The sequence below is a fragment of the Mya arenaria genome, chromosome 2 (assembly GCF_026914265.1).
Source record: "Mya arenaria isolate MELC-2E11 chromosome 2, ASM2691426v1".
Classification (NCBI taxonomy): Eukaryota; Metazoa; Mollusca; class Bivalvia; order Myida; family Myidae; genus Mya; species Mya arenaria.
This window is the reverse complement of record NC_069123.1, coordinates 43,519,539-43,547,288: the sequence shown is the minus strand read 5'-3', so window position 1 is coordinate 43,547,288 and position 27,750 is coordinate 43,519,539. Positions and strand designations below refer to the sequence as shown.

General features: G+C 37.5%; 3 protein-coding genes across 5 annotated transcripts; all 3 read right to left on the bottom strand.

Annotated features, from left to right (window-relative positions):
• Positions 1-18: 18 nt before the first annotated feature.
• Positions 19-3,400, bottom strand: LOC128219935 (gastric triacylglycerol lipase-like). Its single transcript, XM_052928124.1, has 8 exons — positions 3,254-3,400; positions 2,889-3,000; positions 2,359-2,560; positions 1,970-2,213; positions 1,208-1,366; positions 852-923; positions 564-632; positions 19-301 (listed from the first exon to the last, which is right to left on the bottom strand). Exons 1-8 carry the CDS (start codon positions 3,341-3,343, stop codon positions 65-67), a joined length of 1,185 nt encoding a protein of 394 aa, XP_052784084.1. The 5' UTR covers positions 3,344-3,400; the 3' UTR covers positions 19-64.
• Positions 3,401-5,275: 1,875 nt separating this feature from the next.
• Positions 5,276-9,721, bottom strand: LOC128245927 (gastric triacylglycerol lipase-like). The gene is made up of 8 exons (XM_052964151.1): positions 9,344-9,721; positions 8,710-8,824; positions 8,386-8,587; positions 7,899-8,142; positions 7,451-7,606; positions 7,079-7,150; positions 5,956-6,024; positions 5,276-5,631 (listed from the first exon to the last, which is right to left on the bottom strand). The coding sequence occupies exons 1-8, from the start codon at positions 9,509-9,511 to the stop codon at positions 5,389-5,391; spliced, it is 1,269 nt and encodes a 422-aa protein (XP_052820111.1). The 5' UTR covers positions 9,512-9,721; the 3' UTR covers positions 5,276-5,388.
• A 1,008-nt stretch (positions 9,722-10,729) lies between these two features.
• On the bottom strand, positions 10,730-27,675 carry LOC128242072 (protein N-terminal asparagine amidohydrolase-like). Of its 3 annotated transcripts, none has more exons than XM_052959118.1 (11): positions 27,651-27,675; positions 20,435-20,533; positions 18,286-18,388; positions 17,914-17,979; positions 17,453-17,561; positions 17,085-17,158; positions 16,523-16,576; positions 16,297-16,350; positions 13,122-13,222; positions 12,698-12,811; positions 10,730-12,384 (listed from the first exon to the last, which is right to left on the bottom strand). In XM_052959118.1, the coding sequence occupies exons 2-11, from the start codon at positions 20,516-20,518 to the stop codon at positions 12,220-12,222; spliced, it is 924 nt and encodes a 307-aa protein (XP_052815078.1). In that variant the 5' UTR covers positions 20,519-20,533; positions 27,651-27,675; the 3' UTR covers positions 10,730-12,219. The 3 variants fall into 3 exon arrangements, with proteins under 3 accessions (XP_052815078.1, XP_052815069.1, XP_052815086.1); XM_052959109.1 differs by lacking the exon at positions 27,651-27,675 and adding an exon at positions 21,129-21,763; XM_052959126.1 differs by lacking the exon at positions 27,651-27,675 and adding an exon at positions 21,037-21,100.
• Between the last annotated feature and the right edge of the window lie 75 nt (positions 27,676-27,750).

Here is a 27,750-nt window from a genome sequence, read left to right as displayed (position 1 = left end):
GTTTGTATTGACAACATATTATCTATATGCGTATTTTTATTCTGGAATATTCACACATTATTCATTATATTACGGTTTTCATCATTTCTGCAATGAGATCATTGTAGCACTCTTGGGGAGCATTCATAGCCCACATGAAGTCGAGGTGCTGCCACTCGGGGATCATCCGGTATTTAACCAAGTTTTGGATGCGGGAAACCAGTGTGCTGACGTCACGTGGGGTAACCAGCCAATCATTGGCGCCGGCATACAGAAGGACTGGTGTCTGGACATTTTCTAAACGGTATTCTGGTGGTGATGTCTGGAGAAGTAGATAAAAAATAATTATATTGATATTGACTGCTTAAAATCGATATCCTATAGACGTGTCAAAATGCATAAATTGACAAAGCAAGCTACCAAAATACAACGCATATAATGAAAATAAAATAACTAGATTACTTAAAATACACACACCTTTTCTTTCAGAGAATGACAATTTTAAATATGTTGAATTTAGTCTACGTACTTTATGCTACCAATTAAATATAATGAGACAAATATAAATACATGTACATTGATACCTGATGATACTTGACCATGTTGACAAGAAATCCGTAATCATACTTCTGGAACTTTTTTGACTTGATTGACTGAAAATATAAATAAAGATATGCAGAGCATTGTTTCCGTATCAATACCGTTTTTGCAACAGCGCATTGATATTTCCATGTACTAAACGAGACGGCATCTAATGCTGCCGACCCCGGAACAGCACCATTGGAACAAAAACGTTATTAGCAAAACGTTGAACTCACATCTAGAATTATCTCTCTTTTTATATTACTGAGTGATAATGCAACCATTATTACCTGGGAATAGTGCACTATATTCTGGGTGGATGTTCCGGCCGGATGCTGACCTATGTACACGGGTACTCGGCTCTGAAAGGGGTCATTTGAATATTATGGAAGCTGAAGAAATAACTGACATTCAGAAATCGTTTTCAATATAAAGCATGCTTCCCTGGAGAGAAACGGTAAAAGCAGTCCTTAATTTAAATTGGAAATAATGATATATCATTTTATTGAAAACTTTTGTAGCTTTTCATTGTCTTTGTGAAAATGGCGATTTTCGTTAACTAGGGAGAATATCACTCGTTAAAGTTAATGTTAAAACTATTATCTATCAGACTAAGAAGTCCTGACTATTTTTATAGGAAACTAACTTCATTCATTTGTTTTGCGTCATATCCGGCGAGGATAAACATGATGTTTTCGCAGATGTGGTTGGGGATTCCGGGAGTATTACAGAAGGTTCGTCCCAACATGCGTGTGAGGCCCGTTGTGGGGAGAAACTCGCCCGAACCTAACATATCCAGGAAAAACTTAAAAGGAAAAATATATATCTATTCAAACCACCATTGAAGTAAGTGCACCATGTTCCGTATTTTTGCAGATGCTATGCTCTGTTCACCAAACTTTGAGTTTGGTTGACAACTATGTTTTTCAGCACCATCATTGCCAATTTTTCAGGGACTCTTAAAATACCATTTACTGGCAAAGGCACTACAGTAGGGTTGGTCGTAACCACAGATGGCTTCTTGGATGTACTGCAGTGGATAGTGAACAAAACAATCCATTAAATATAAATGCTCCCGGTAGTCAACAGTCGTGATCTTTTGACGTGTATAATTATATGCCTAACGCGGGGTTCTTTCAGCTATAGACCGGAACCAACGGACGGATGGACATCATCAGCTCACTACCACAACACAGGGTTCAATTTATTATGGTGGCTGTAAAAGGAGTGTAGCTAGACCAGAATGCACGGAGTGGCAGTTTCACGGTATATATAAAAAAAAAATCAATGCTTGTGGATTCAATACTGTTGAGCATATTGCATTATAAGGAAACACACTTTTACATTTTTTAATCATGTGGGAATAAAGATCGTAAATTAAACAATTAACTGTGCAAGTGATTGTTACCTTGGCGCCGTCAGCAACCGGAAGTAGAAGCCTTATGGGACTTTGCACATTACCCAGAAAGACGGCGGGGGCTAGCGCCCCGAACATCTTAACCTTTGCGGCAAGTGCTGGGTTCTCAGAAAGGGCGGCGAAGGCAATCTCACACCCCTGGGAGTGGCCAACATAGTAGAGCTGGCTGGCGCCCGTCCTCTGTAGTATGAAATCAACAGTTGCAGGTAGATCGATCCTAGCCATCTCATCCCAACTAGAGGAAAAGAAGGAGCCGTGAACAAAATGTAAATGATGCTTGCGATAAAAATATGACATTGGAATCTGTATCGGTTAAAAGTGAAATAAATTAATACATTTGTTCATACATTCGCAAATGTATTAAGATATCCTTTTAATACCTAAATCTCCAGAAATCGTGCGAGGACGTCGCGAAGTGTTCATGGCGTTTGGAGTACGTGTTTCCCCGACTGTTGCCGAGCCAGACGTCAAAACCGGCGTCCGCCATCATAAATCCAAGACTATTGTTGGCCAGATTCTCCACCCAGCACGCCGACGATGAGAGAAGACCGTGTTGGAGGAGCACTACTGGTCTGGCTGTACCTGCGACGTAATTTGGTGAAGAAACCACAATTAGTACGCTAATCGGAACACCTCCACCATTATCCAACATATATCTCGAAGCTTGCCGAAGATAGCCAGGTTGCAACGATTACTAGTATGCTTGGTTAAAATGATTTTAAGGCGTGACCATGGCATCATATCCGAAATATATTTACCAATGAATAAGTAAACAACATTTCATAAAAAAATGTGTAGTTACAAGGACCTACTCGGGCATGGCTGATTTACCTATTTATAGGACGAAACCCTTACAATGACTTTCACGGGCGTGGTTGATTAACCTATTTATTGTATTAAACTGTGATACCGGTGCTCGCAATTTTCCCGTGCGGTATCCTCTGGACGCCCAGGATGTATCCGTCCTGTGTGTGCACGTCATGCTCTTCGCAAGGGTAACCTTTGCTCGTAATCAGTTGCCTCTGTGGACGTCAATGCAGTTGTTATGTACACAAATGAAGAGGTTTAGATATCAGTAACCTTGCTTTTACCGCGTACGAAACTGTGTAAGTTTAAGACGTATTTTTTATTGCCTACACTCGCAATCAGTCGTCTTAAATGTCCGAAGGTGACTGGTCCTACTAATAAGCTTTTTACCAGATTACAAACCTGGTCTGATGTATTACTAGTTTACTTCAAGTCAAAGCTAAAAAGATACATTACACAATTCCATACCGTGTTCATGAACACTTCAGGGTCCACAGAGCCATAGGCCACGGAGAGAATCGCCAGAATCCAGACATAGCCACTTTCAGTTCCAAACATGGCTGTATAGAGCTGTGCACAGGGCAACCGCGGCAAGCAGTATGCCAATTCAGAACACAATTAAAAGGTCACAGTTCAAACTTAATGATATCACATGATTATAATGGCACCACTCTTCATGCCAGACCATGCAAACCTTATCAGATGTAGTGAACTAGTTACTAACTTAGTTGCTTGTTTAGTAATGCATATTTTGACAATAGTTGAAAACACCATATACTTTTTACATTCGTATTTTTTTCTTATGATTATTAAAGTCAAATGAGTTAGATATGATAATGCATTGAGGTTCAAAATTATATTTTGTTTTTATATCAAACTACAGTATATACTTCTGCAGGTATGTGATGCATTTTTTAGTCTGCCAACGGTCAAATAAGCAACAGAATGGCAGTCATATCTGCACGACAGTGATTGGTTTGTTAACATTATTTAAAGTGCAGAATTTATTGGCAGTCAGCATTAGATAGTACGCATTTGGCCATTAACAACATAAACATTGCAGACTTTTAACTTGAAGCCAAAAATGTTTGAACAAATTACTAGAAATAAACAAGGAATTAACATGATTATGATTAAAAAATGATGTAAACAAAAATGTTTACGGCGTCTCTATTGCTCATCGGAGTATTATTGTCATTGCTCGACGTCTCTGTGTACTGTAAATGGGGAAATATGTGGTGTAGTAACATGTGACATTATAAGAATTCACAATTACCGAAATAGTAATAAGTATTTTCTTGGCATGTCTTTCGACCCACCCCCCTCCCCCCGTCCGAGGGTATACCGGGGATAGCCGTGGAAATTGGCCGGGTTTTACCTTCCAGGTGGCCCCGCAGTGCCGGGTGAATGCGGTGGTTTTGTCTTCGCGCAAAAATAGCGGGGGGGGGGGGGCCTTACCTAGAGATCCTGGGGTCACGGCAGCGGCATTTGGCTGGTATTTTACCAGCAGTTGTGTATTTTCCCCGGACCTGGGGGGACTTTGGCTACAATTGACTTGTGCATTACATGTATATGTTATTAAATTGTGTTCATGTCATACGACAACAAAGCAGGATTTCATTTCCATCAAACGACCGTGATATTTGGCCGTTACCCGAAAATCACTTATAAGTTGAACTACTGTTTTATATAATGTTTATTCCAAATATCAAACTCAATCTGATTTTGCTTTTTGACAAAATGAAGCGAAATACTGCAGTTTCATTATTATAAAACATACTTCTTTACTCTCATGCTATGTTATAATACATTCTAATAAGTTCAATGACATCGCCAAAGCATGCACTGGGCCCATTGATTGCCCATGTAAAGTCAAGATGCTCCCAATCCGGTATCACGTGATTTTTCACGATGTGACGTAATTCCTGCCTCAATCTGGCGACATCACGTGGGACGGCCAACCAATCATCTGTTCCGGAGTACAGTGCAACTGGTACCCGAATGTTTCCCGGTACATACTGTGGCGGCGTGGGCTGATAAAATAACAACGGGTCAATTCCTCAGCACATTTTAAAGAAGGAATTTAATTTCAATCTTGTTTTCGTATTAGTCGGACGATGTCGTTTAGGTTTCAATATATGCGCATTTCAAGTCCAAAAGAGAATCTCGAGTTTTGTCTCGTATGTTATTTTTGACAAATCATGCACTCAGATGTTTTATTTATACCATTGTTGGACCACCGATTTCTCGAATCAAACGTGTCATAATTGTAAATTGGGATGTCTAACATACGATTGATAAAATATCCTCATTGAAATTGATGTGTGTATTTTCCCCGGATCTGGGGGGACTTTGGTTACAATTGACTGGTGCATTACATGTATATGTTATTAAATTGTGTTCATGTCATACGACAACAAAGCAGGATTTCATTTCCATCAAACGACCGTGATATTTGGCCGTTACCCGAAAATCACTTATAAGTTGAACTTCTGTTTTATATAATGTTTATTCCAAATATCAAACTCAATCTGAATTTGCTTTTTGACAAAATGAAGCGAAATACTGCAGTTTCATTATTATAAAAACATACTTCTTTACTCTCATGCTATATTATAATACATTCTAATAAGTTCAATGACATCGCCAAAGCATGCACTGGGCCCATTGATTGCCCATGTAAAGTCAAGATGCTCCCAATCCGGTATCACGTGATTTTTCACGACGTGACGTAATTCCTGCCTCAATCTGGCGACATCACGTGGGACGGCCAACCAATCATCTGTTCCGGAGTACAGTGCAACTGGTACCCGAATGTTTCCCGGTACATACTGTGGCGGCGTGGGCTGATAAAATAACAACGGGTCAATTCCTCAGCACATTTTAAAGAAGGAATTTAATTTCAATCTTGTTTTCGTATTAATCGGACGATGTCGTTTAGGTTTCAATATATGCGCATTTCAAGTCCAAAAGAGAATCTCGGGTTTTGTCTCGTATGTTATTTTTGACAAATCATGCACTCAGATGTTTTATTTATACCATTGTTGGACCACCGATTTCACGAATCAAACGTGTCATAATTGTAAATTGGGATGTCTAACATATGATTGATAAAATATCCTCATTGAAATTGATGCAAATAAAGTTTAATTAGTTGAGTTCTTCCTTACTTGGTTATATTTCTGCATGTTTTCTTGACTTCCATAGTCAAACTTCTGAAACTTTCCTGAACGTACAGACTGTGAAAAGAACAGATTATGATATTAAAACGTACATAAAAATTAAGAAAGTGTAATATCAAATGATTAACATATTTCATTAAAACGATAAACGGTGTTGTAGTTTAATAGTATTTTGAAAAAGATTGTTCAGATATAAATTGAATGCGGTCGTTACCCACTGATTCCACCATTTGCTAAAACGTATACACCTTGCATTTAGGATATGGCCGTTTTTGAACAGGGTTGTTTTTTAACCCTGTTCAGTGTAGCCACAAACTCGACACTCACAACATAAAAAGCCTATTAATAGTAACAAGTGTCGTCTGCCTCTTTACCACCAAAAATACAGTTTGAGAAAGTGCGGACTATATAAATTGCAAGCTATGTTTCCAATAACCGAGCTAGATTTGACAAAGCAAGAAGCAATCATAACGCTATCTATTTTAACCATTTAATTTGTTGAACTTAAATAAAGATAATATTAAAGTAGTATCCCTGCGCCCAAAAATGAATGAACATCGAAACGTAAACAAATAATTACTATCCACTCAAAGCGCATCATTCCATCACGTGACACAATGATCTCATTGATCTCAATGATCGCACAGTTAGCCCCGCTTAAAAAATCACGTGATAGCCAACATGGGAATAACAAACACACGCCATTTTGACAGGCACGTACTAAAGTGCTGACGAGTTAGCTGACGATATAGAAAAAGAAGATATTTGCTGACCATAAAGACAATGAAGGAAAAAAAAGTTTTGAAATTAAAGATTTTTCAAGACTTAATGTTAACTTTATTTTCAATACTTTTTATAGTGTACGTATAGACGTTGTTTTACACGGGGACTCTTAGATTCGCTGTGCTACGTATCAGCAGCTTATTAATACAAACATGATCGTGAATCATAAGGGTGAAAACCCGTATTAAACCCTGTTCATGCAGCGCTATCAGCGCTTTGATTTATATTTTTTATCCTGAATCGCATGTATTTTCTTTTGAAATTATGTACGCATGTATATATAAGAATTGTTAAAAGTAGTTGTTTTTTCTTTACAATAAACAGTCACCTGGGCATAGTGGATGATGTTCTTCACCGAGGTTCCTGCCGGAGAGTGGGAAACGTACACGGGGATGCGGGTCTAAAAATAAACACATATGGAAAAGAATCAAGTATGGAAAACAGGTCTCGTAAAAAAAAGCAGCTTAAACAATATCAGATTGCCAATGAATTATTGTTCGGGCGCGACATGAATGCAACAGAGCTTTGCAAACATCGAAATACTTGTAACTTGCCACCTCATAATATATATACTTATCTTTCACTCTAAGGCACGTATTATTTTAAACTGTATATTGTTTAAAAGATAACAATATTGCTGGTTATTAAATGTATTTATCAATTTCATCTGTATCTGAAGTCATACTTATTAATTGAATACCATGTTCATGTACTTGTAGTCGAAGCCGCCAAACAGGAAAAGAATGTTCTCGCACAAAAAGTCGGGAATCTCATGACCACATACTTCACGCGCCAGCCAGTGGAACAGCCAATCGCTGGGCAGAAAATCCTTTACCCCGAGCAACCGGAACAAGAACTGAAATAAGTCCCAACAGGATATTCTTCACATCAAACAGACGGAAGAAAAAGGTCAGCCAATAATTTAAAAGGACATCCCTCAACTCGGACTCACAAAAAAGCATTTTGTTTCGCCGCTAAAATATACGCATTTAATAACAAATGTAAACGAAATCATTCCTATAGTGTTTTATTACAAACTGAAATATACAATCGAACAACGATTTTCAGAAGAATATTTGACAACGTGGAATGGAGATCGTGAAATCAACATCATTTTGTATCATTACAGAACATAAAACAGAACATACCGCGAGATCATATGCGAATGGTGAAAAGTAGCGTAACGGTGAAATGACATTCCCAATGTATGCCACAGGTGCCAGGGCGACAAACAGGCGGACCTGTCTACTCAACTTCAGGTCTGTGGAGAGGCGAGCGAAGGCCATCTGGGAACCCTGGGAGTAACCAATGTACACGAGATCCGTGGCACCGGAAACTTCAAGTACCTTACTGACGGTGGCCGGCAAGTCGTACGCTGCCATTTCGTCCCAGCTTCAGAAATATGGTATAATAAAGGTTAATAGCGAGTCGCAATAAGCTCAGTCTTCGTATAATCATTTTTAGCAACTTTGCAATATTAAGAAGTTATGTTGTACAGAAATCCAGGCAGACGGGATGATTATTGTATTGTGTATATCATCTTTGATACAAGTGATTTTGAGTAAGTGTGTAAAACAAAATACATAATATAGTTATTATAACTTTAATTTGTTCGAATGAACATTACAATTCTACCTGAAGTCCCAGAACTGCTGGCTGTCGGGTGAGATGGTCTGGTGCCGCAAGGAATAAGTATTTCCCCGACTGTTTCCTAGCCACACGTCAAACCCGGAGTCTGCAAGGAGAAACCCCAGGCTCTCGTTGGCGGGGTTTATCACCCAGTCGGCGGAACTGGACAGCAACCCGTGCTGCAGAAGGACCACAGGCCGCTGACCGCCTTAAGACGGGAATAATAGATTAGTTATAAATATAATAGTACGCGTTACATTCAGCCTCTGGTCGACAGGATGGTACATATATTAACAATAAATCAGTACAGCACAAGTCGGTAACGCTTACCAGATAGGAGCCTCGTTTTTCCATGCTGGATTCTCTGGACGCCCAGAATATAGCCGTCCTTGGTCACTACGTCATATTCTTCGCACGGGTAACCTTTGCTCGTGACCAGCTGGGTCTGTAGCATCAGAGTCATGTGAATAAGATTAATAGTACAGCTTCAATGCACTTGCTCTTGATCGAAACCTTCATTCGAATGAAACGGTGGAACTAGAACTTGCGTTGTAGGTTGTGTGCAACCGCCATGTTGTTGTTTTTTTGGGGGGGGGGTATGCAAACGATCATTCGAAAATAAGAATATTCGATCCAACGTTTGTAATTCGAATGTCGAAATCGTTATTCTATTAATCGATGTTCTTAATTGAATAAATAAAGTCACATTCTCATTCAGCAGTGGTCTCATGATGATAAATTTTAGGCTATAGCATCATCGCTCTGATGTAAGAGAATATGATAAAATAATAAGCCTTTTTGCATACACATTAATTTATCATATGTCGGATGGGACAAAACAAGTAATCATTTGCGGCGTTTCGGCAGTATCATAACTTTTCATGAAAATTGCATTTTAGCATGGATCTATATACAACTTATGCTGAAAAAAACCCACACAACTCTGATCCTTCTGTCCACTTACCACATTCATGTGTTCCTCTGGAATATCACCCCTGGAGACGCCCGGGTCCACAGCATTCTGCAAATCCACCTCGTGAAATACACTGCTTGAAACAACTAGTGGCACGCACAACCAAAATATAAACAGAACCATTCGGTATCTATACATTCTTGTTATAATTTCAGCCATAATAAGATGAAGTTAAATTTATCGCTTATGATTCTTTTTCTCTGAAACATAGACGATTGCAGTCCAGCCCAGCTTATATATTTTCCTTCAGCATCTACACAAGCACGTGGCCATTGTTATTCTTTTTTGCTCGAAAGGTTATGTTTACAAAAGAATCATTACCCGCTCCGCGAGTATAAACAATGATATCATGCACACATTATGATGTTAAGTACCAAAGGTTCAGGAAACACACACTCCAGAGACATGGTGTGATTTATTTACATAGGCCGTGCCGAAGTGAATATGTGTTTAATTTTAGCTTTTAAAGCCTACTAAACCTTTAATTAGTGAAAGAAACAAAATGTAGAGAAAAAGCATTTGTACATTGTAAACCTGTTTCCTTTTCCCAGTGTCAAGAGTATATAAAGAATTGGATTGATAAAATGATTGATTGATTTGTTAGTTGATTGATTGATAGTTTTATTTTGAAGTTGTTGATGTTGTTTTTGCCAGGCTGTAGTGACTGTACACATTATTATCTCTTTGAGACGGCCTTACCCCTGGTCAAAAAGTATATCGTTCATAAACGAGATCTTCGCGTAACGTGTTAAAAGTCATGTAAACAATCATCTTCATTCAATTCAGTTGTCTTTCATTCCAAGGAGCAAAGTTTTGTAAAGTTTAAACTTACAAGACAGTAAATTCTCTCAACATAGCTTTAAATATTTATAGCCAATGGATCGATTGTTCAGAACTTTGTTTAAGAGAACAACGTTGTTAACCCAATCGTTGTTAACGCCATAGTTGTTAACTTTAAAATCTTTACAGCTCTGGGAGTTTAAAGGAAACACTTGTTATAAGCAGTATTTCTAACAATATTTTGTTTCAGCTGTGCTTGTGTTACCCAAATTGATGAGCACATCATGAAATAATTGTTCAACGTCCGTACAACTTATTACTAGGTACGTGAGGTCATAAATGATACATGTTGGGTTATCCATGGTCAACATATTGACCACTGACCATTAGTTTCAAGCAGTGTCAGTATTGACCTCAATAACATTGAATGGATTCATAGACCTCGTGGAGGAATAAGTGCAGGGCGGTACCAAAATGGTTGAAGCTTTCATTATTATATATCCTATTTGTTCCAAATGTAATTCAGTGTTGAGTTATGAAAGGTTTTATAGCCTTTTGGAAATTGGGACTCGGAAAAACGACGCAATGTAATAATGCGTGACACTCTTTATTTTCAACGTCGGAATAAAAATCTTTACACAAATATTTGGTAAACAGTACTACACGACAGAAATGAACACATACTATGTACAATATATTTTGATCTTCACATATACTACTTTTCAAGTGTATACATATAATCACACTGGCAAACATTCTCACTTAATAAGATACAGAGATTGGTCTGTTTAAATGATAACGTCCAATTATACATGCACATATAGAAACTAAAGAAGCTCACGGCTCGATATGGTTAGGTTCCAAGAGTTTCTTATAACTAATAAGTTCGGCCACAAATTAAGTTCCAATGTTTAACATGTAAAATACAGCGTAGTGTTGCAAGGACATATAATTGTTGACAGACTGCCGGCAATTTTTTGTAATATCACATCTTATAATGTTCCTTCAGTTTAGCATGTTAAATGAACTCATTAAATACCCATATGTATACCCGTCACAAAAACATTAAACACAGTTTAGTTACTAAGTCTTCCTAGTTATGTCTCAACGAAATCTAGTCCCCAACCTTATTAGATGTATAAGCAAACTTCTTTGTAATCCAGATTATTTAAGTGTATATTGTGTATTCATCTTTTTAATATTTCCTTGAACTAAATAGATATGTTTAAACTAAATACTCTTTGGCTTCAATCATATCAAAATGGTGATACAATGGGTGATAGGGTACACGTCAGTGGTACAATATGCTATGTAATTGAATATAAATACTTAGCACTATATAGTCTTGAATAAACATTTATTTAAAATGTTTGTATATTCGGGTGTGCGAATGTATGAGTATGTGTGTGTGTGCGTGAGCATTATTGTTTTTGTATACATGTGTATTCTATCAGAGTGCATAGAATTGTTGTCAAGGTTGAGAAATTAAAACTTAGTGCTGATATAAACTTTATGTGAAAAATAAATGAGAAAATGTTGTACATGTATTGTCCCCGCTTTTGACTTTACACGCCTGTACAAGACAACTTTTTTAAGGCAAAGTTATTTTTCAACATTTTCATCCTATCATGTTTCATCTTTGGTGAAATGAACTTTGATTAAAACAGCAATTTGGCAATTTGCATGCAAAACAGTAAAATAAAAAAATAAAGATAGCAGTCTTTGATAAGCTGAAAATCCTTCATAAAACAAATGTTCTACATATATACATAAACTAATAGCTACCAAAACGATAGTACGTTTGAAGTACGTGCGGCATTTTTCTCTCATTAAAAATGCATAATTGTCAATGAATTAAATTAATACTAAAGCACAGAGAAAATAAATAATTGAAGATATGTGTTAAATGATGACGCTATATGCACCTTCTTTATTCTATAACCTTATAACACATAAGTCTAATAAATGTGTTCTACGGCTCGAGTCTGTGTTATTTGACGCCGGTTGATACAGTGTTAATTGATCCGAACTATATAATGTAGGTTGCTCCGGTTCATATAATGTAGATTGACATGGTCCACATCTTGTTAATCGACCTTGGTCCATTTACCATCGGGTTCCTTCTTATAGTGTCGGCCCTTGCCCTTGAAGACGGTTTTGAGGGGGTCGGGGCAGTCCCTGATCTGCACGAGAGCGGCACGGACGCTCGCCTCAAAATGCTTGGGTTCCTGTACCGGTGACGTGGACAGATGCTGTGGGTGATACATTTATGTTAAACATACACTTTACCACCACAGATATTATAAATATCTATAAAAATATTCTCTCTTAAATAAATTAAAAAAAAACAATTATTTTATTGGATCAAATATACTCCACATGTAAAAAAAACTTCTAGTGTCTGACGTGTGAGCCCATGAGCAAGTGCTTCCTTCTAAAAAGGCTCGAACATGGAACTGTTTGTGAGATGTGGACACGTTTTCCATCAGACCTCAGATTTATATACATTGACACATCCAGTGTCAATTAATTAGATCACCAACATGTAATCGTTCCCGGGCTTACCTCTCTAATGATGGGGTCAGGGAGTCGACATAGTAGGTCGATCTCGTCCATAGTGCTGTAGTCGAACGGTCCGATTACAAGCTGCTTCCGGCGGGCGTCGTAAATGTTCAGCACCTGAGGAGACAAATAAAATCGCCAAATGAAACCATACACATGGGTTCATTGTATGTATGTTTTTGTATTATTTGACAACGTAATATTCGAGAGTACAGATGAATACGGAACCACCCTTGGTAAAAACGAGACACAAGTAAAGTTAGTGCGAAACTAGTTTTTTATTTATCTCGACGTTATCTCTATACAATGCATACATGGATGTCGGAAATTGTGTTTCATCTGGAAATAGATAAATCTGAACACTGAGGCTTGGTCTAACACTAGAACACGTTCTCTATACGCTTCATATATCTGTGGTGGTAAGTACCTCCTCCGATCCGGTGAAGTGTCTGGCGGATCTGAGCGGCTGGTCTGGTCCCCGGTCCTGGAACTTGGCCGGAAACATCTCGCCAGTCTGAATTATCGCCGCTGGAGAGTTCAAGATAACAAAAGATACATTGAATATCAAATTTACATGTAGGAAGTGTGAACTCATTGTTATACTGAAAGTTGGTGCTAACTTAATGAGAACAGAATGCGACAATAATTGATTGTGAGAAAGGTGTGTATGTACCGAAACACATCACCTAGATTTCATATAACGGTTTGTGGGAATCGCATGGAACTTTCATATAACGACGACTGGGAATCGCATGAAACTTTCATATAACGACGACTGGGAATCGCATGAAACTTTCATATAACGGTGGGTGGGAATCGCATGAAACTTTCATATAACGGTGAGTGGGAATCGCATGAAACTTTCATATAACGGTGATTGGGAATCGCATGAAACTTTCATATAACGGTGAGTGGGAATCGCATGAAACTCATATAACGGTGAGTGGGAATCGCATGAAACTTTCATATAACGACGAGTGGGAATCGCATGAAACTTTCATATAACGACGACTGGGAATCGCATGAAACTCATATAACGGTGAGTGGGAATCGCATGAAACTTTCATATAACGACGACTAGGAATCGCATGGAACTCATATAACGGTGAGTGGGAATCGCATGAAACTTTCATATAACGACGACTGGGAATCGCATGAAACTCATATAACGGTGAGTGGGAATCGTATGAAACTTTCATATAACGACGACTAGGAATCGCATGAAACTCATATTACGGTGAGTGGGAATCGCATGAAACTTTCATATAACGACGACTGAGAATCGCATGGAACTCATATAACGGTGATTGGGAATCGCATGAAACTTTCATATAACGGTGAGTGGGAATCGCATGAAACTTTCATATAACGGTGAGTGGGAATCGCATGAAACTCATATAACGGTGAGTGGGAATCGAATGAAAATTTCATATAACGGTGAGTGGGAATCGCATGAAACTTTCATATAACGGTGAGTGGGAATCGCATGAAACTTTCATATAACGGTGAGTGGGAATCGCATGAAACTTTCATATAATGGTGAGTGGGAATCGCATGAAACTCATATAACGGTGAGTGGGAATCGAATGAAACTTTCATATAACGACGACTGGGAATCGCATGAAACTCATATAACAGTGAGTGGGAATCGAATGAAACTTTCATATAACGGTGAGTGGGAATCGAATGAAACTTTCATATAACGACGACTGGGAATCCGTGAAACTTTCATATAACGGTGAGTGGGAATCGCATGAAACTTTCATATAATGGTGAGTGGGAATCGCATGAAACTTTCATATAACGGTGAGTGGGAATCGCATGAAACTTTCATATAACGACGACTAGGAATCGCATGGAACTCATATAACGGTGAGTGGGAATCGCATGAAACTTTCATATAACGACGACTGGGAATCGCATGAACTCATATAACGGTGAGCGGGAATCGCATGAAACTTTCATATAACGACGACTGGGAATCGCATGAAACTCATATTACGGTGAGTGGGAATCGCATGAAACTTTCATATAACGACGACTGGGAATCGCATGAAACTCATATAACGGTGATTGGGAATCGCATGAAACTTTCATATAACGGTGAGTGGGAATCGCATGAAACTTTCATATAACGGTGAGTGGGAATCGCATGAAACTCATATAACGGTGAAAGGGAATCGAATGAAAATTTCATATAACGGTGAGTGGGAATCGCATGAAACTCATATAACGGTGAGTGGGAATCGAATGAAACTTTCATATAACGACGACTGGGAATCGCATGAAACTCATATAACAGTGAGTGGGAATCGAATGAAACTTTCATATAACGGTGAGTGCGAATCGAATGAAACTTTCATATAACGACGACTGGGAATCCGTGAAACTTTCATATAACGGTGAGTGGGAATCGCATGAAACTTTCATATAATGGTGAGTGGGAATCGCATGAAACTTTCATATAACGGTGAGTGGGAATCGCATGAAACTTTCATATAATGGTGAGTGGGAATCGAATGAAAATTTCATATAACGACGAGTGGGAATCGCATTAAACTTTCATATAATGGTGAGTGGGAATCGAATGAAAATTTCATATAACGACGAGTGGGAATCGCATGAAACTCATATAACAGTGAGTGGGAATCGAATGAAACTTTCATATAACGGTGAGTGAGAATCGCATGAAACTTTCATATAATGGTGAGTGGGAATCTCATGAAACTTTCATATAACGGTGAGTGGGAATCGCATGAAACTTTCATATAATGGTGAGTGGGAATCGCATGAAACTCATATAACGGTGAGTGGGAATCGAATAAAACTTTCATATAACGGTGAGTGGGAATCGAATGAAAATTTCATACAACGACGAGTGGGAATCGCATGAAACTCATATAACGGTGAGTGGGAATCGAATGAAAATTTCCTATAACGACGAGTGGGAATCGCATGAAACTCATATAACGGTGATTGGGAATCGAATGAAACTTTCATATAACGGTGAGTGGGAATCGCATGAAACTTTCATATAATGGTGAGTGGGAATCGCATGAAACTTTCATATAACGGTGAGTGGGAATCGCATGAAACTCATATAACGGTGAGTGGGAATCGAATGAAAATTTCATATAACGACGAGTGGGAATCGCATGAAACTCATATAACGGTGAGTGGGAATCGAATGAAAATTTCATATAACGGTGAGTGGGAATCGCATGAAACTTTCATATAACGGTGAGTGGGAATCGCATGAAACTTTCATATAACGGTGAGTGGGAATCGCATGAAACTTTCATATAATGGTGAGTGGGAATCGCATGAAACTTTCATGTAACGGTGAGTGGGAATCGAATAAACATCAATATGTAATATCATAGTAAATTCGCTTTGATTTCGATTTCCTTTTCAATTAACATAGCTAAAAGTCTGGCTCAATTCCCGGCCTTGGCTCCACTGATGTTATTTGGTGGTCACCAAGCCGGATACATAGGATACTTTCATATGATGTGATTATGTGCTATGGGAAAAACGGGAGTACCCGAATGAATACCTAAATATTTGTTATTTATCAACCAGTAAACAGCATGTTTACTCACCTAGGCCGTAAATGATTGGAAATGGAACACCTTTATCGGTTCTGGTATTGAGATCTGAAATTCACAAACAATAAAACGTTTTTTGCAAATTGTTCACAAGCGAGTACTTAACATTAAACAACAGCATTGGGAAATTAATTGCAACGTAAATTATTCATTTCCTAACGATAAAAGGCAAAACTGTGGTGTTATTAATGCATGAAATGATATTGAAATGAAACAGTACCTGTTATACATGCAGTTACTAAGTGAACATCTGTTGGATTTTTATTGAAAACATCTGAAAATAGATACAGTTAAACAAAACATGTTTAAATAAAGTATATAGAGCATGTTCAATACAACACTCTATTAAATGAGGTGAATTCGATTAAATAAACTACTGATTTCGAATGAACTAAGCAAAGCATACACGTCAACTTAGTAAAATCGGGTTAATAATGTCCTTTTGGAACAAAACAAGAACAGTCAATTTGTACCGCAGATATGGTGGTTTTAAAGAGTAAGATTACGGCACTTCAAAGAGATTCGTTTGTTAACCGTGCCGTCCATGAACTCGTTATTTCAAACTAAGATTTAATTGGTCTGCTGATGCAAAACTTTCATGTATGGATACTTTGCGGCGAAATTGACCCGCCGAATTAGTTCATGGTGATAAGTAAAAGTACATTTATATGCAAATTCGCTGGTGACTGTAGTCGGTTTCCTTTGGCGTAGGAGGTTGATGACAGGCTATTGAGGTTGAACTTGATTTGAAAATCACTTGCAAACAGTAGAAACAAACTTACCTAGAATTTTTACGGACAGCTCTTCCGACATCCCTTTGTCGTCCTTAAAGCCCCCGACCAATGTAAGTTCTAACCTAGAAACGAAATAAAGATATTTATTTTTATAGTTTAAATATAAACACTGTTTGGCTTGAAGATTGCTTTCTTGTAAATATTGCCAATGTCTCAGGTTTTATTGATTATGTTCTATCGAGACTGGATTGTTTTTTTGAGAAACTTTACGATTCCTAATTCGCAGGTCTATTCTTTCTCTATCAGCATAATTTTATAACTGTAAAATTTGCATAACGTTTGCCATTACAAAGCATCGAGGCATTTTGTTACAGTTGTTACAGTTTTTTTAATACCAATTTTGAAATAGACCATACCTTCCCCACTGTTTTCCGCCAGTTACAGTCATAACCGTCTCTATAAGTTTTTGAGTAGCTTGAGCCAACCCCGAGCCATCATAATGCGCCATACCCGTTACCATGGAAGCTGAAACAGACAACAGTTTGTGAAATTACAACCCAATGTTATGGGCCATTCCCGTTACCATGGAAACTGAAACGGACAACAGTTTGTTTAATTGCCAATCCAACCCCGTGGTTATGGGCCATACCCGTAACCATGGAAGCTGAAACAGACAACAGTTTGTTAAATTCACAATACCAACCCGTGGTTGTGGCCATACCCGTGACCATGGAAGCTAAAACAGACAACAGCTTGTTAAATTGTCAACCCAAGCCAATTGCCATAGAAGATGAAGCATTAATTGTATCATCCTTTGTGTAGGTGTAGTTGTAGTTGGTAGATCAACAGATATGCATACATATGCTTAACAAATTACCTGTGTGTCTAAGAATGACGATGTGGCATGTGGTGGCGTCATCAGTGCCCATCACCTGTATCTGACCTGGAACAAAAGACGTAAGTAATATTTTTATTGCATCAATGTAATACAATCATTCTATAACGTGCCAAAGATTCAACAAATCCAAAAACAAACAAATTGACAAAAATCATTACATAGAACAGATTACTACTTTAGATTTTTAAGTTGCCAAAATAAATGTTATAAAATTGATTTGTGGAAAATGGCTTAGAAGCCAAAAAGATAATCTCACTTACAGTAAAACAGTAAATCTTAAAGATCCTTACATAATTTGTTACAGTCAAATAAGACTACACAATGTGTAACCGCTAAAGGGAAACAACCTACCATCATCAGGACCGACAACTGCCATTTCCCTCTGACCTATGTAGAGTAGTCCATGTGGAGGGACCGCCTTTGTTGGCTTGGACGTTAGAACCACGCCACTCTCCTGATATAGATACGAGCGTAATAGTACGTTCACTAGAGTGACAAATAAACGACGATTTAAAAGTAGTCCATACAAAAACCTTCAGTCACATATCCGGTATAAATATGGCTTGGCACAAATAAAACTTGAATTACATTTTTGTTTGGTTGATTGCAAAAGCTTTCATTTCATTTAAATGTTTTAAAGATAAATAATATGTATCTGTTCGATAATATAAACATTCTCGTACATTGATTTTAATGATATAAGAAGTTGACTGAATTATAATAATGATAAAAATAATTATAATGCAATAAAGATGTTTAAGTTTCTTACATATAAGAGCGTAAATCTTAATATGACATTAGTAAATACCAAACATAAACACAGTAGATCATTCATAACTACTGGTTTCCTATTTAATGCAATATAGTGCCACGAACCATACACACTTCCAATGCAATATAAAGGTATGCCACTACACTTGCAACAAACCACGTGTAATCAATGTACGTTGTTCCTAACTCTTACAATTGGGCAGAAGCAGATTTTTCTAAATTTAGAAACGATGACCTTGATCTTGACCCCCTCCCGACCCCGCAAAAACCTCACTTACACAGTCCAAAGGGGCATCCAAACGTGATCTTGCTATACACCAAGTTTCAACACGATAGCAGAAATCAATGTTCTATTTTTAGTAACAGTGACCTTGATCTTTATTCCACAAATGCAATCCCAAGGCACTTATTCACATTAGTGAGATATTTTAATATGATTGATTTATAAATTCAGGTAATTTAGCGGAAGCTGATTTTTATTTTTAGTAACAACGATTTTGAGCTTTGCCCAAATGACCCCTAAATCAGGTCCAAGCAACGTGTTCACATTGTTAGCTTCTTCCATACCAAGTTTGATCACAATACATAATTTCTGACCTATGTAATAGAGTGATACCGTATATCTATTTTAGGAACCTACACTTTGATAATTGACAATGGTCAAAACGTCTTTGTCTTCAAATAAGCTTGCTTCGTTCGGAAATAAAATGTTGAAAAGCTTGCTTATGATACTCTCAGTAAAATCTGAAAATACGGAAATACTAACAAGTATCATCAAATAAAATTATGCCGCAATTGTTTATAAATAACTTTTAGAGTCAACCATGCTCATTACTGCATAATGCATTCCATTCTCTTTTTGACAGTCTCAATTATTGTTTACAAAAATCGCAATAGTATCGATTGCATTATTAAACAATGGGGCAAATATTTGCCAATGATTTTATTTTGACAGAATTTTTTTACTGAACAATGTAAAATAAACAATTCATCTCCGAAGTTATTGATCCTGTAAATAGTTCATAAGCGGCATTGTAGACAAATCGTACAACGTGCATAGAATACAATGGCACTTGAAAAATGGGGTAAAAATTCTGATCAGATATGAATGATTATTAACGTATTCAACAGCTACTTAATTCGTTCATTTGGTGATAAAAAAACTACTTGATAGAAATAAGCAATTAAAGTAGAATTCAATACCTTAATTTAAGATATAATGGCCCAAAATGACAAACAACTTCAAAAATAGGTCATCAACAATGCGTGTAGTTTTCGAATTACCAGAAATATAAATTTACTTTAAATTTATTTTAACACTGGAAGAAGTAACCAATTTGCATGAAAAGAGAATCATGCACTCGGAAAAATACAGTGAATCTATCATTACGCTTAAAGAAATGATATTTGGTGTTAATAGTTTCGCTCGTAGTCTTGATATAGTTGCACCTATATTTTCCGCATACGTCCTTATAAACATTTGAAGCCTCTTTATGTGCAATTGCGTGCTAAAAGCCTTCTTAAACAAATAGTCGAACGATTGTATAGCGCACTGCATGTGCAATAAAACTTCTTCCATGGAGGTTTAAGCTACCGTATAAATTTGTTTTCGCAAATATTGCCGCATCTTAAAATTCATCGTCGGTTTCATAAATAGATTCTAGAACGTCGTAACTTAATCCTACTTGTGAATATAATACTTTGCTAATAAGATGTAGCTATAACGTACCCTAAATTTCGGGTATCTCTGTAGAAACTCGGCCACTGACTTTGGGCTCGAGCCCAAGGGCTGGTCGTCCACTAGCAGAGGCATTCTGGGTAATCACGCCTGAAAATACACATGTGCGCATAGTTTATGTTTAACTAAATCCTTGCCATTCTGAGTAATAATTACACCTGAAAACGCCAAGTTGTATAGCTAGTGGGGGGATGTTGGGTATATATGAAAATTATTAGTCAAAAGGCACGAGGCACTACTCGGAATTCAGGACAGATATCTTAATTACATGTTTATGAAAATAGACTAGTGGCATATTTGGTATTATTGGATATTAATTGGAAAGCACACTGTACTTGTTGCATATTGCGAAAAGCGTCAGAAACTGAATGTACTTGTACATATACGGACATGCACTTAATCACGCCCGAGACAAACATGTATAAAGAACCAATATTTAAGTGGAAATCAATCAAGACTTGTCAATGAGTAATTTGACAACTGCAAAGTGGACTTATTCTTTAGTGCACCTTGTCTTGTTTAAAGCTTGGTACTTCAAATTCAAAAATCCTTATCAATTTTTAAGTAAGGCAATGTAGAAAACTTGCACAAACCCAAATATTTGAATGTTATATCCGCAAACAAATAAAATTACATTAAAGAATATCCCTGCATAGCTACAAATCGTATGTAGTTTACTCCATACCTTCAAGTTTTTAGTTTGCGTGCAAGTCCAATGTTGTGATAATGCCAAGTCTTGCAGAATACAGGGCATTTAAAACGCCCAATTCAATAGTCCTTAATTGGATGTCCACACGGAATGTCCACACTGAATGTTCACAGTACCATAATAACAGCATAAGAAACCGTCGTAAACCTTGTTTTCTCTTAAAGCAAGATCAAATGTGACCTTTTGACTAATCAGATTACTTTAATCAGTCTGTATAAACTTAATTTCTTATTTAGAAAAGTATCACTTCGAACTCCAATGTTTAAAATAAAATGCAATCAAGCCCGAAGTTTTGATCAGCGGTAATAGTAAATACCAGATAACAGTCCTGCTCGTAAAATGTTCTGCTAACTTCAATAGTGGATTGATTGTATTGAAAATTAACGTTATCTACTGATCGATAACCACCTGAAATAAAACATAGCGCATATAACCCATTAACAGATATTTCGTACAGCAAAAGTTTACTATCAGAACAATAATTAGAATAAATCAAAGTACTTGGCCATGCATGTATATCTTATTATAGAAACCAATAGCATGCATGTTCAAACATGTATGTCAATATCAACTCGGCCACTGCCTATAAAGCGGCAGTATGTGTTGTAAATTCCTACAACCTTGAAACAATTATACAGGGGCGGATCCAGGATTTGACGTTACAGGGACGTTTTTTGGCGGGGTAGACTTTAAATGTGAGGTAGAGGGTGTTTTCTTGCACACCGGACGTGTGTTTCCGGTCATGTTACCAGTGCTGGAAAAACTCATCTTACATACCCCATGTAAGATGAGTCACGCGCAACAACGCGCCACTTCTTATTTCATTTATTGTATGGTTTATGAAAAATATATTGTGCCATTTCAATAAAGCACAATCATATATATATATGTTTGCAAGACTTTTAATTAAAATTGAAAATAAATAATCGTAAAAAACGCTATTTTAGTTATTTGAAAATACTGCGCTTCATGACGTCAGTAAACAACGTCGCAAACGCTTTTTGATGCACTAATTGTACAAAAATTCGTTTTCAACGTCATTTTTTCCACACATTGATACATTTAGATATGCAAGAAAAAATATCAATCATGTTTTTCCGGTCCGGATCGAAATATCCGAACCTCGGGCACGCTGCGTGGCCGATAACTCGGCAAGCCTCGTTACCGGCTTACGCACGTGCCCTCGGGTCGGATTTTTCTATCCGAACCGGAAACACATGATAGATACTTATATTCCCTAAAAAATGTTTTTTAACACCAAAAATGTGTTTTTTGATGATATTGTAATAAAAAAGGCCACTTGTGAACTTTTAAGGAATCCCCTAATGCATTGTAGGAAAATGTCAGGGACCGTTTACATTTTGATGATGGGCCCGGGGTTTCACGTCAAAATACGTCATTTTGACCAAACATGGGATATCTAATTTTGCATAGAAATGAACAGGAACGCTTTAAACAAAAACAAAAATATAGAAAAGCTGAAAGAATGAATAGAATAAAAAAAGTTGACATTGTTTTCAGATGCACCAACTTTTCCAGAATAAACCGGGCATAACGGAGTCTAAAACCCAAGATCCAATGTCTTGGGGCCTAACTTTTAAGAGTCATGGTATTATGGTCCAGTCATATTTGTGACAAGATTTTAACAAATTGTGCACTTTTGGTTAAAATTACGAAACTTTGCCTGTTGACACATTTGCAAGTTAAAGGTAAAAAAGCACAGGACTCGCCTAAATTTCGTCCAAGATGGGCGCCAAAATCCAAGGTGGCCGCCATCACCCTTATTTTATAGAGGAACACAAAAATTATAAATAAATATTTGTTTTTACATGCTTTCTAGTGAGTATCAGTAAAATAACAAGAGCCGTCGTAAGACAGCGCGCTCGACTACGCCGCATTGACTTAGAAGTCAATACAATAACGATGTAATATGTGCCTGTCAAAAGCAATAAAACAATCAAATTTAAAAGTGAACAAGAATCGCGATGTGACAAAACCAGGTTTTTAATGATTGGCAGAAGAGATTCAGTTTCAACTGCTTTCTTCTATTTTTTGTAACAGTGACCTTGATCCTAAGGGCCCCAAACACAATCCCATGAAAATCCTCCATAAACTCTTCCTACATATCAAGTTTAGTCACAGTATGTCAACCATAACTGAAACAGTAATCTATTTTTAGTAACAGTGACCTTGACCCTAGGGGGCCAAAAGGCAATCCATGAAAGCTCTGCCTAAACTTGTCCTATATACCAAGTATGGTCACACTATGTTAACCCTTACTTAAGTTATTCAGTACTAAAACTATTTCTTTTTTTAGCAACAGTGACCTTGACCTAGACCATAAAGCTCATTCAAAGCAAACCATCCCCTGTGCAGCTCTATTATCAAGACTATACTACTTAATGCCATGTGATGGCCATATTGGATTTAGCAGACTTATTGGATATATCCGCCAATAATCCTGAGTGGGTCCTTACACTAACCATAACAGGGAAGTTAACTTATTTTGTTAACTATTCCATAAAAGGTAAGCTGATGTAAAGGAATGTTCAAATTACATGTATGTCATCCAAAATTGTATTAGCACAATACAAGAACATTATACAGGAAATCACACATTTTGCGGAATGATCGTACTTTGACCTTGAGGAAATCAATGCATCATATTAATATAGGTACATTGGGAACATGAGCAATACACATTTTAATACACATCTCTATTTATTTAAATGTATGATATATTCAGAGATAGAAAAATACCCGATTAGATATTTATGGCGGCCATCCTGAATGCCATTTTGTCCTCATTGAACATAGGTTACACGAAATTAAGTTCCAAACTTCTGCAATACTGCAACACATCTAATGCTTTGTAGTAAGCATCAACTTATGAAATTATAGGGTTCTTGGCCTTTAAAATCGATAAATAATTCTTTTTCAGGGAAAATATAAATCTTGTTTAAGAGGAATACTTGTACAATATAAAGCATAAGCCTACATTGACCATGAATTCCCAACAAAAACAAGCAACTGATTGCTATGTGGGGTGTTGTTATTATAACCCTGCTGTGACCCTTATACACATCGATTTCTACACAGTCTGTTGCTAATATTGCCCCTTTTTCAGATAAAAAACATTACTGGTGGCTAGAAGGTAGTGTACAATGAACCTGGACACAGTGGACAGAAATTATTATTATTATAGTATATCACTGTAAGTGCTGTTTTTTCTTTCATTTATGGATTAAGATATCAGCTATTTTGTTTAAAATAAACTAAATAATTAATTATGGCACACATTAAAACATGGTGTGTTAGATACCGATTCATTGTTAATCTACTGCTTTGACAAGACAGAAAATATTGAAAAATCCAGGAAACACACAGCCCTCTTCAAATTTTAGTGCTCATCAGACGATGATTATAAACTAATTAGGATAATGGATACCTCGGCACTGAGGACATCACTAAACAAGGCATTTATTAATGTCACAGTAAATCCCACAACTAAATATTAACATAAGTATTGTAATGGCGGCCATCTTGAATTTTGGCGGCCATATTGAATGAATCAAGAACGACATATTTTACCGGCGAAACCAACGCCGATGAATGTATACTAACAGTGTAAGTACAGGAGGTGTTTATGTTCTCATATGCACAGAGATGTTAACTGTTATGCTCCTTATTTTAACCCATATTATCCGCCACCAGGGCTCACCAGTTCAAGTCACGATGGAGGGCTCGGACAGATTGTATGTGACACAACATGGGCACTCGACCCCCCCCCCCCCCCGACAAATGGTAGATCAAGCACTGTCAAGTCCTCAAGGAAATGATTATAGGATACCCAAAAAGATATTTTCCTGGCGTCAGGACATCGGGCTTGTGCATTTCGCAATTCGCACAGACTGTATAAAGTATAGTACTGAATAAAATAGAGTTCTCGGCCTGTCGTCCATAAAGGTCGTCTTATACGTATACATATTTTAAACAGAATAGTTTAAATGTACATGCAGCAATAAAAAATGGTGTCTGGTGTCCAAGGAAATATTCATGAGAATTATTCATGTTTTTTTCACACAATTCATGATAACTATCTGATCAGCTGAGGTAGTCTGTCATCAAGCTAGTAAATACAGTTATTTTAAACCATTAGAGTATTCAAACGCTTACAAATCATTCATCACTATTTAATTACTATTTGTCGGTTTTCTTCATTTTCTTCTTTTTCGTCCTCTTCTTCTTTCATATCATATGCTGGACCCACTCTTAAGCATCGTCGCATATGAAATGTCGTTGTGATGTGTGAAGCGTTCATGTAAAAAGGATAAAAGCCAATAAACTCCTTATAAAGCTCAGAAGTGGTAGCCTGCAAGCCCATCCTTGAAGGCATCCGTGGTCTGGGCAGTGGCGATATGCTCTGGTAGCTGCTTCCACAGGCGAACACAAGCTCGGAAAAACGAGCGGCGGTACACGTCCGTCCTTTAAAATTGTAGCATGCTATATGGCTGCGCATGTTGAGAGTAGCTGGATGCAGAAACATAACATGGGATGTATAAGAGAGTGTGTACGATTCGATACATCGTCACCAGTTTGTGTTCTTAGTTTGTACATATATACTGTAGAGAATCCCAGCCAGGGTTTCTTATCATCGTGCTGGAATTGCTTGTGATCTTTTAGTCTCCCATGACAAACCTGGCTGCCCTTCTATGGCTAGGTTATGGTCATAGATGGCATAATTGGCCTTGATTGGTGGTCGTTTGTTAGTGATCCTGATCACAAAACACTTGCGGAGGGGTTAAATGACAGTCCTCCCGTTTCTGCGTGCTATCAAAGTCGTCCTTTAGTGCCGTGAAGGCAGCTGAGTGCGCATCATCCTGTAGGGGAGACTCTTGTCTGCATATAGGCGGGAGTTGGTGAGACCTGCTGCGGGAGGTCGTTCATGTACAAAAGAAAAGGCAGAGGACTGTGCCTTGTGGGACTCCAGATGTGACAGGGGCTGAAGAAACAAATGATCTTCGACAAGAACCTGTTGACTGCGGTAGGAGAGGAAGCTCTAGGTTCACTGGAATGTATTTCCATCAAGTCCGTAGTGGCCTAGTTGGTGTGGGCCCAGGTCGAAATCTTTTGAAAAGTCCCAGAGTGTTGCGTCTATCTGCTCTCCTTCATCAAGCCCAGCAGAGAAATCCTATACGGTGAGGATAATTTTGGTGTCGCAAGAACGTTTCTTCCGCAAACCATATTGGTTGTAGATGTATCTTACATCTTACATCTGTGGTTGGGGTCGCAAGTTGGTTCAACTTATATAACCCCTCAAGAGCAGATTATCCGGATAAACTGTGTAAAAAATCTGCATGTAGCTATCTAGCAGGGTTTTTTTTTAATAATTTGTAAACGTTGTAGTTATCGTTATAGTTTTTGTGGAAGGGAAATCTACTCCAAAATTACTATATTTTTTATAATAGATGTTTTCGTTGCGATTCATAAGTTAATAAACTTCGATCATATCTCCTCGAAATTTGCTGTACATGTATGAAAGCGATGGAATTTTGAAAGCTTTAAATATTTCAGTACATAACAAGCATGTTTCTTACATAATACACCAGCTTGGTTGCCCTTTTCAGAACTCTTTCAGAATTGCTTCAATTTCTTTTACAAACCTTGGGTTGAATACACTTTTTCCCATACACATTTCAGATGTTATCGTATAACTGTCTTGTAAAGCTTATGAAAGAATTTTGTAGTAGTATGAATAGAAATCGTTAAAAAAAATGGAACACCCCAAAACCCCCGCGCCAACAAGGTGCCTTACAAGGTCCAAGTTTTGCACCATTTTTGACTACTGTAGTCTAAAATAATAGACGTGTTATACGGGATTCTTCCAATTTGCCATATCAAAAATCTATAAAAATCCGTCAACGTACAATTATTTGGACTACATTTTTGACTAGAAATCGTTAAAAAATGACGGAATACCCCCAAACCCCCGTGCCAACACTAAACCAACATTAGTATGGTTCTGAGAGAGGGGCGCAACTCAAAAGGTCACGCCCCTTAGTTACGCCCCCTCTAATGTGGAACCTTGGATCCGCCCCTGGCACAAGCCCAGTAATCTTGTTGGCTTTGTTAATTTAGCCATTCATATGGTGACGGAACTGGAGTTCAGTATCAAAAGTAATTCCAAGATGTGGCAGCCCCCAAGATTAGTCCACCTAAATGTCCGTCAACGAGTCCTTTGGCGATTTTTTTTACTATGGCAGACAAGGATACATAAGAAATATCAAAATAATAAAAAGGATCCCTGATCGCTCATTATTGTAGCTACTCAGATCTCGATCTTTTTCACTTTTTCTGATATCTTTCTGGTTATGTATAACTCGTGTTTTCATTGTTAATTTCAGGTTCTATCGACAACTGGTCTTCTGTTATAAAATCAATTCGATGAAGAACATTTTAGAATAAATCATACAACAAATGTAGCCTTTGATCACTTACCTTGTTGACACCACAATGCATTCTACTTTCAGTTTCGATTTTATTAATATATGGTGTCCCGCTATGTATCGGACAAATTCAATAAAGCCGGATACCAAAT

Coding starts and splice junctions, on each gene's coding strand:
- LOC128219935 (XM_052928124.1), bottom strand. CDS start 3,343: ATGTTTGGAACTGAAAGTGGCTATGTCTGGATTCTGGCGATTCTCTCC. Junction 2,561..2,888: donor CGGGAAAATTGCGAGCACCG/GTATCACAGTTT, acceptor ATTACGTCGCAG/GTACAGCCAGACCAGTAGTG. Junction 633..851: donor ATATAGTGCACTATTCCCAG/GTAATAATGGTT, acceptor TTATATTTTCAG/TCAATCAAGTCAAAAAAGTT.
- LOC128242072 (XM_052959118.1), bottom strand. CDS start 20,518: ATGCCTCTGCTAGTGGACGACCAGCCCTTGGGCTCGAGCCCAAAGTCA. Junction 16,577..17,084: donor GCTGTCCGTAAAAATTCTAG/GTAAGTTTGTTT, acceptor ATCTATTTTCAG/ATGTTTTCAATAAAAATCCA. Junction 12,812..13,121: donor ACTTCACCGGATCGGAGGAG/GTACTTACCACC, acceptor TTGTCTCCTCAG/GTGCTGAACATTTACGACGC.
- LOC128245927 (XM_052964151.1), bottom strand. CDS start 9,511: ATGGCTGAAATTATAACAAGAATGTATAGATACCGAATGGTTCTGTTT. Junction 8,825..9,343: donor CAGAGGAACACATGAATGTG/GTAAGTGGACAG, acceptor CTGATGCTACAG/ACCCAGCTGGTCACGAGCAA. Junction 7,151..7,450: donor ACTACAAGTACATGAACATG/GTATTCAATTAA, acceptor GTTTATTTTTAG/ACCCGCATCCCCGTGTACGT.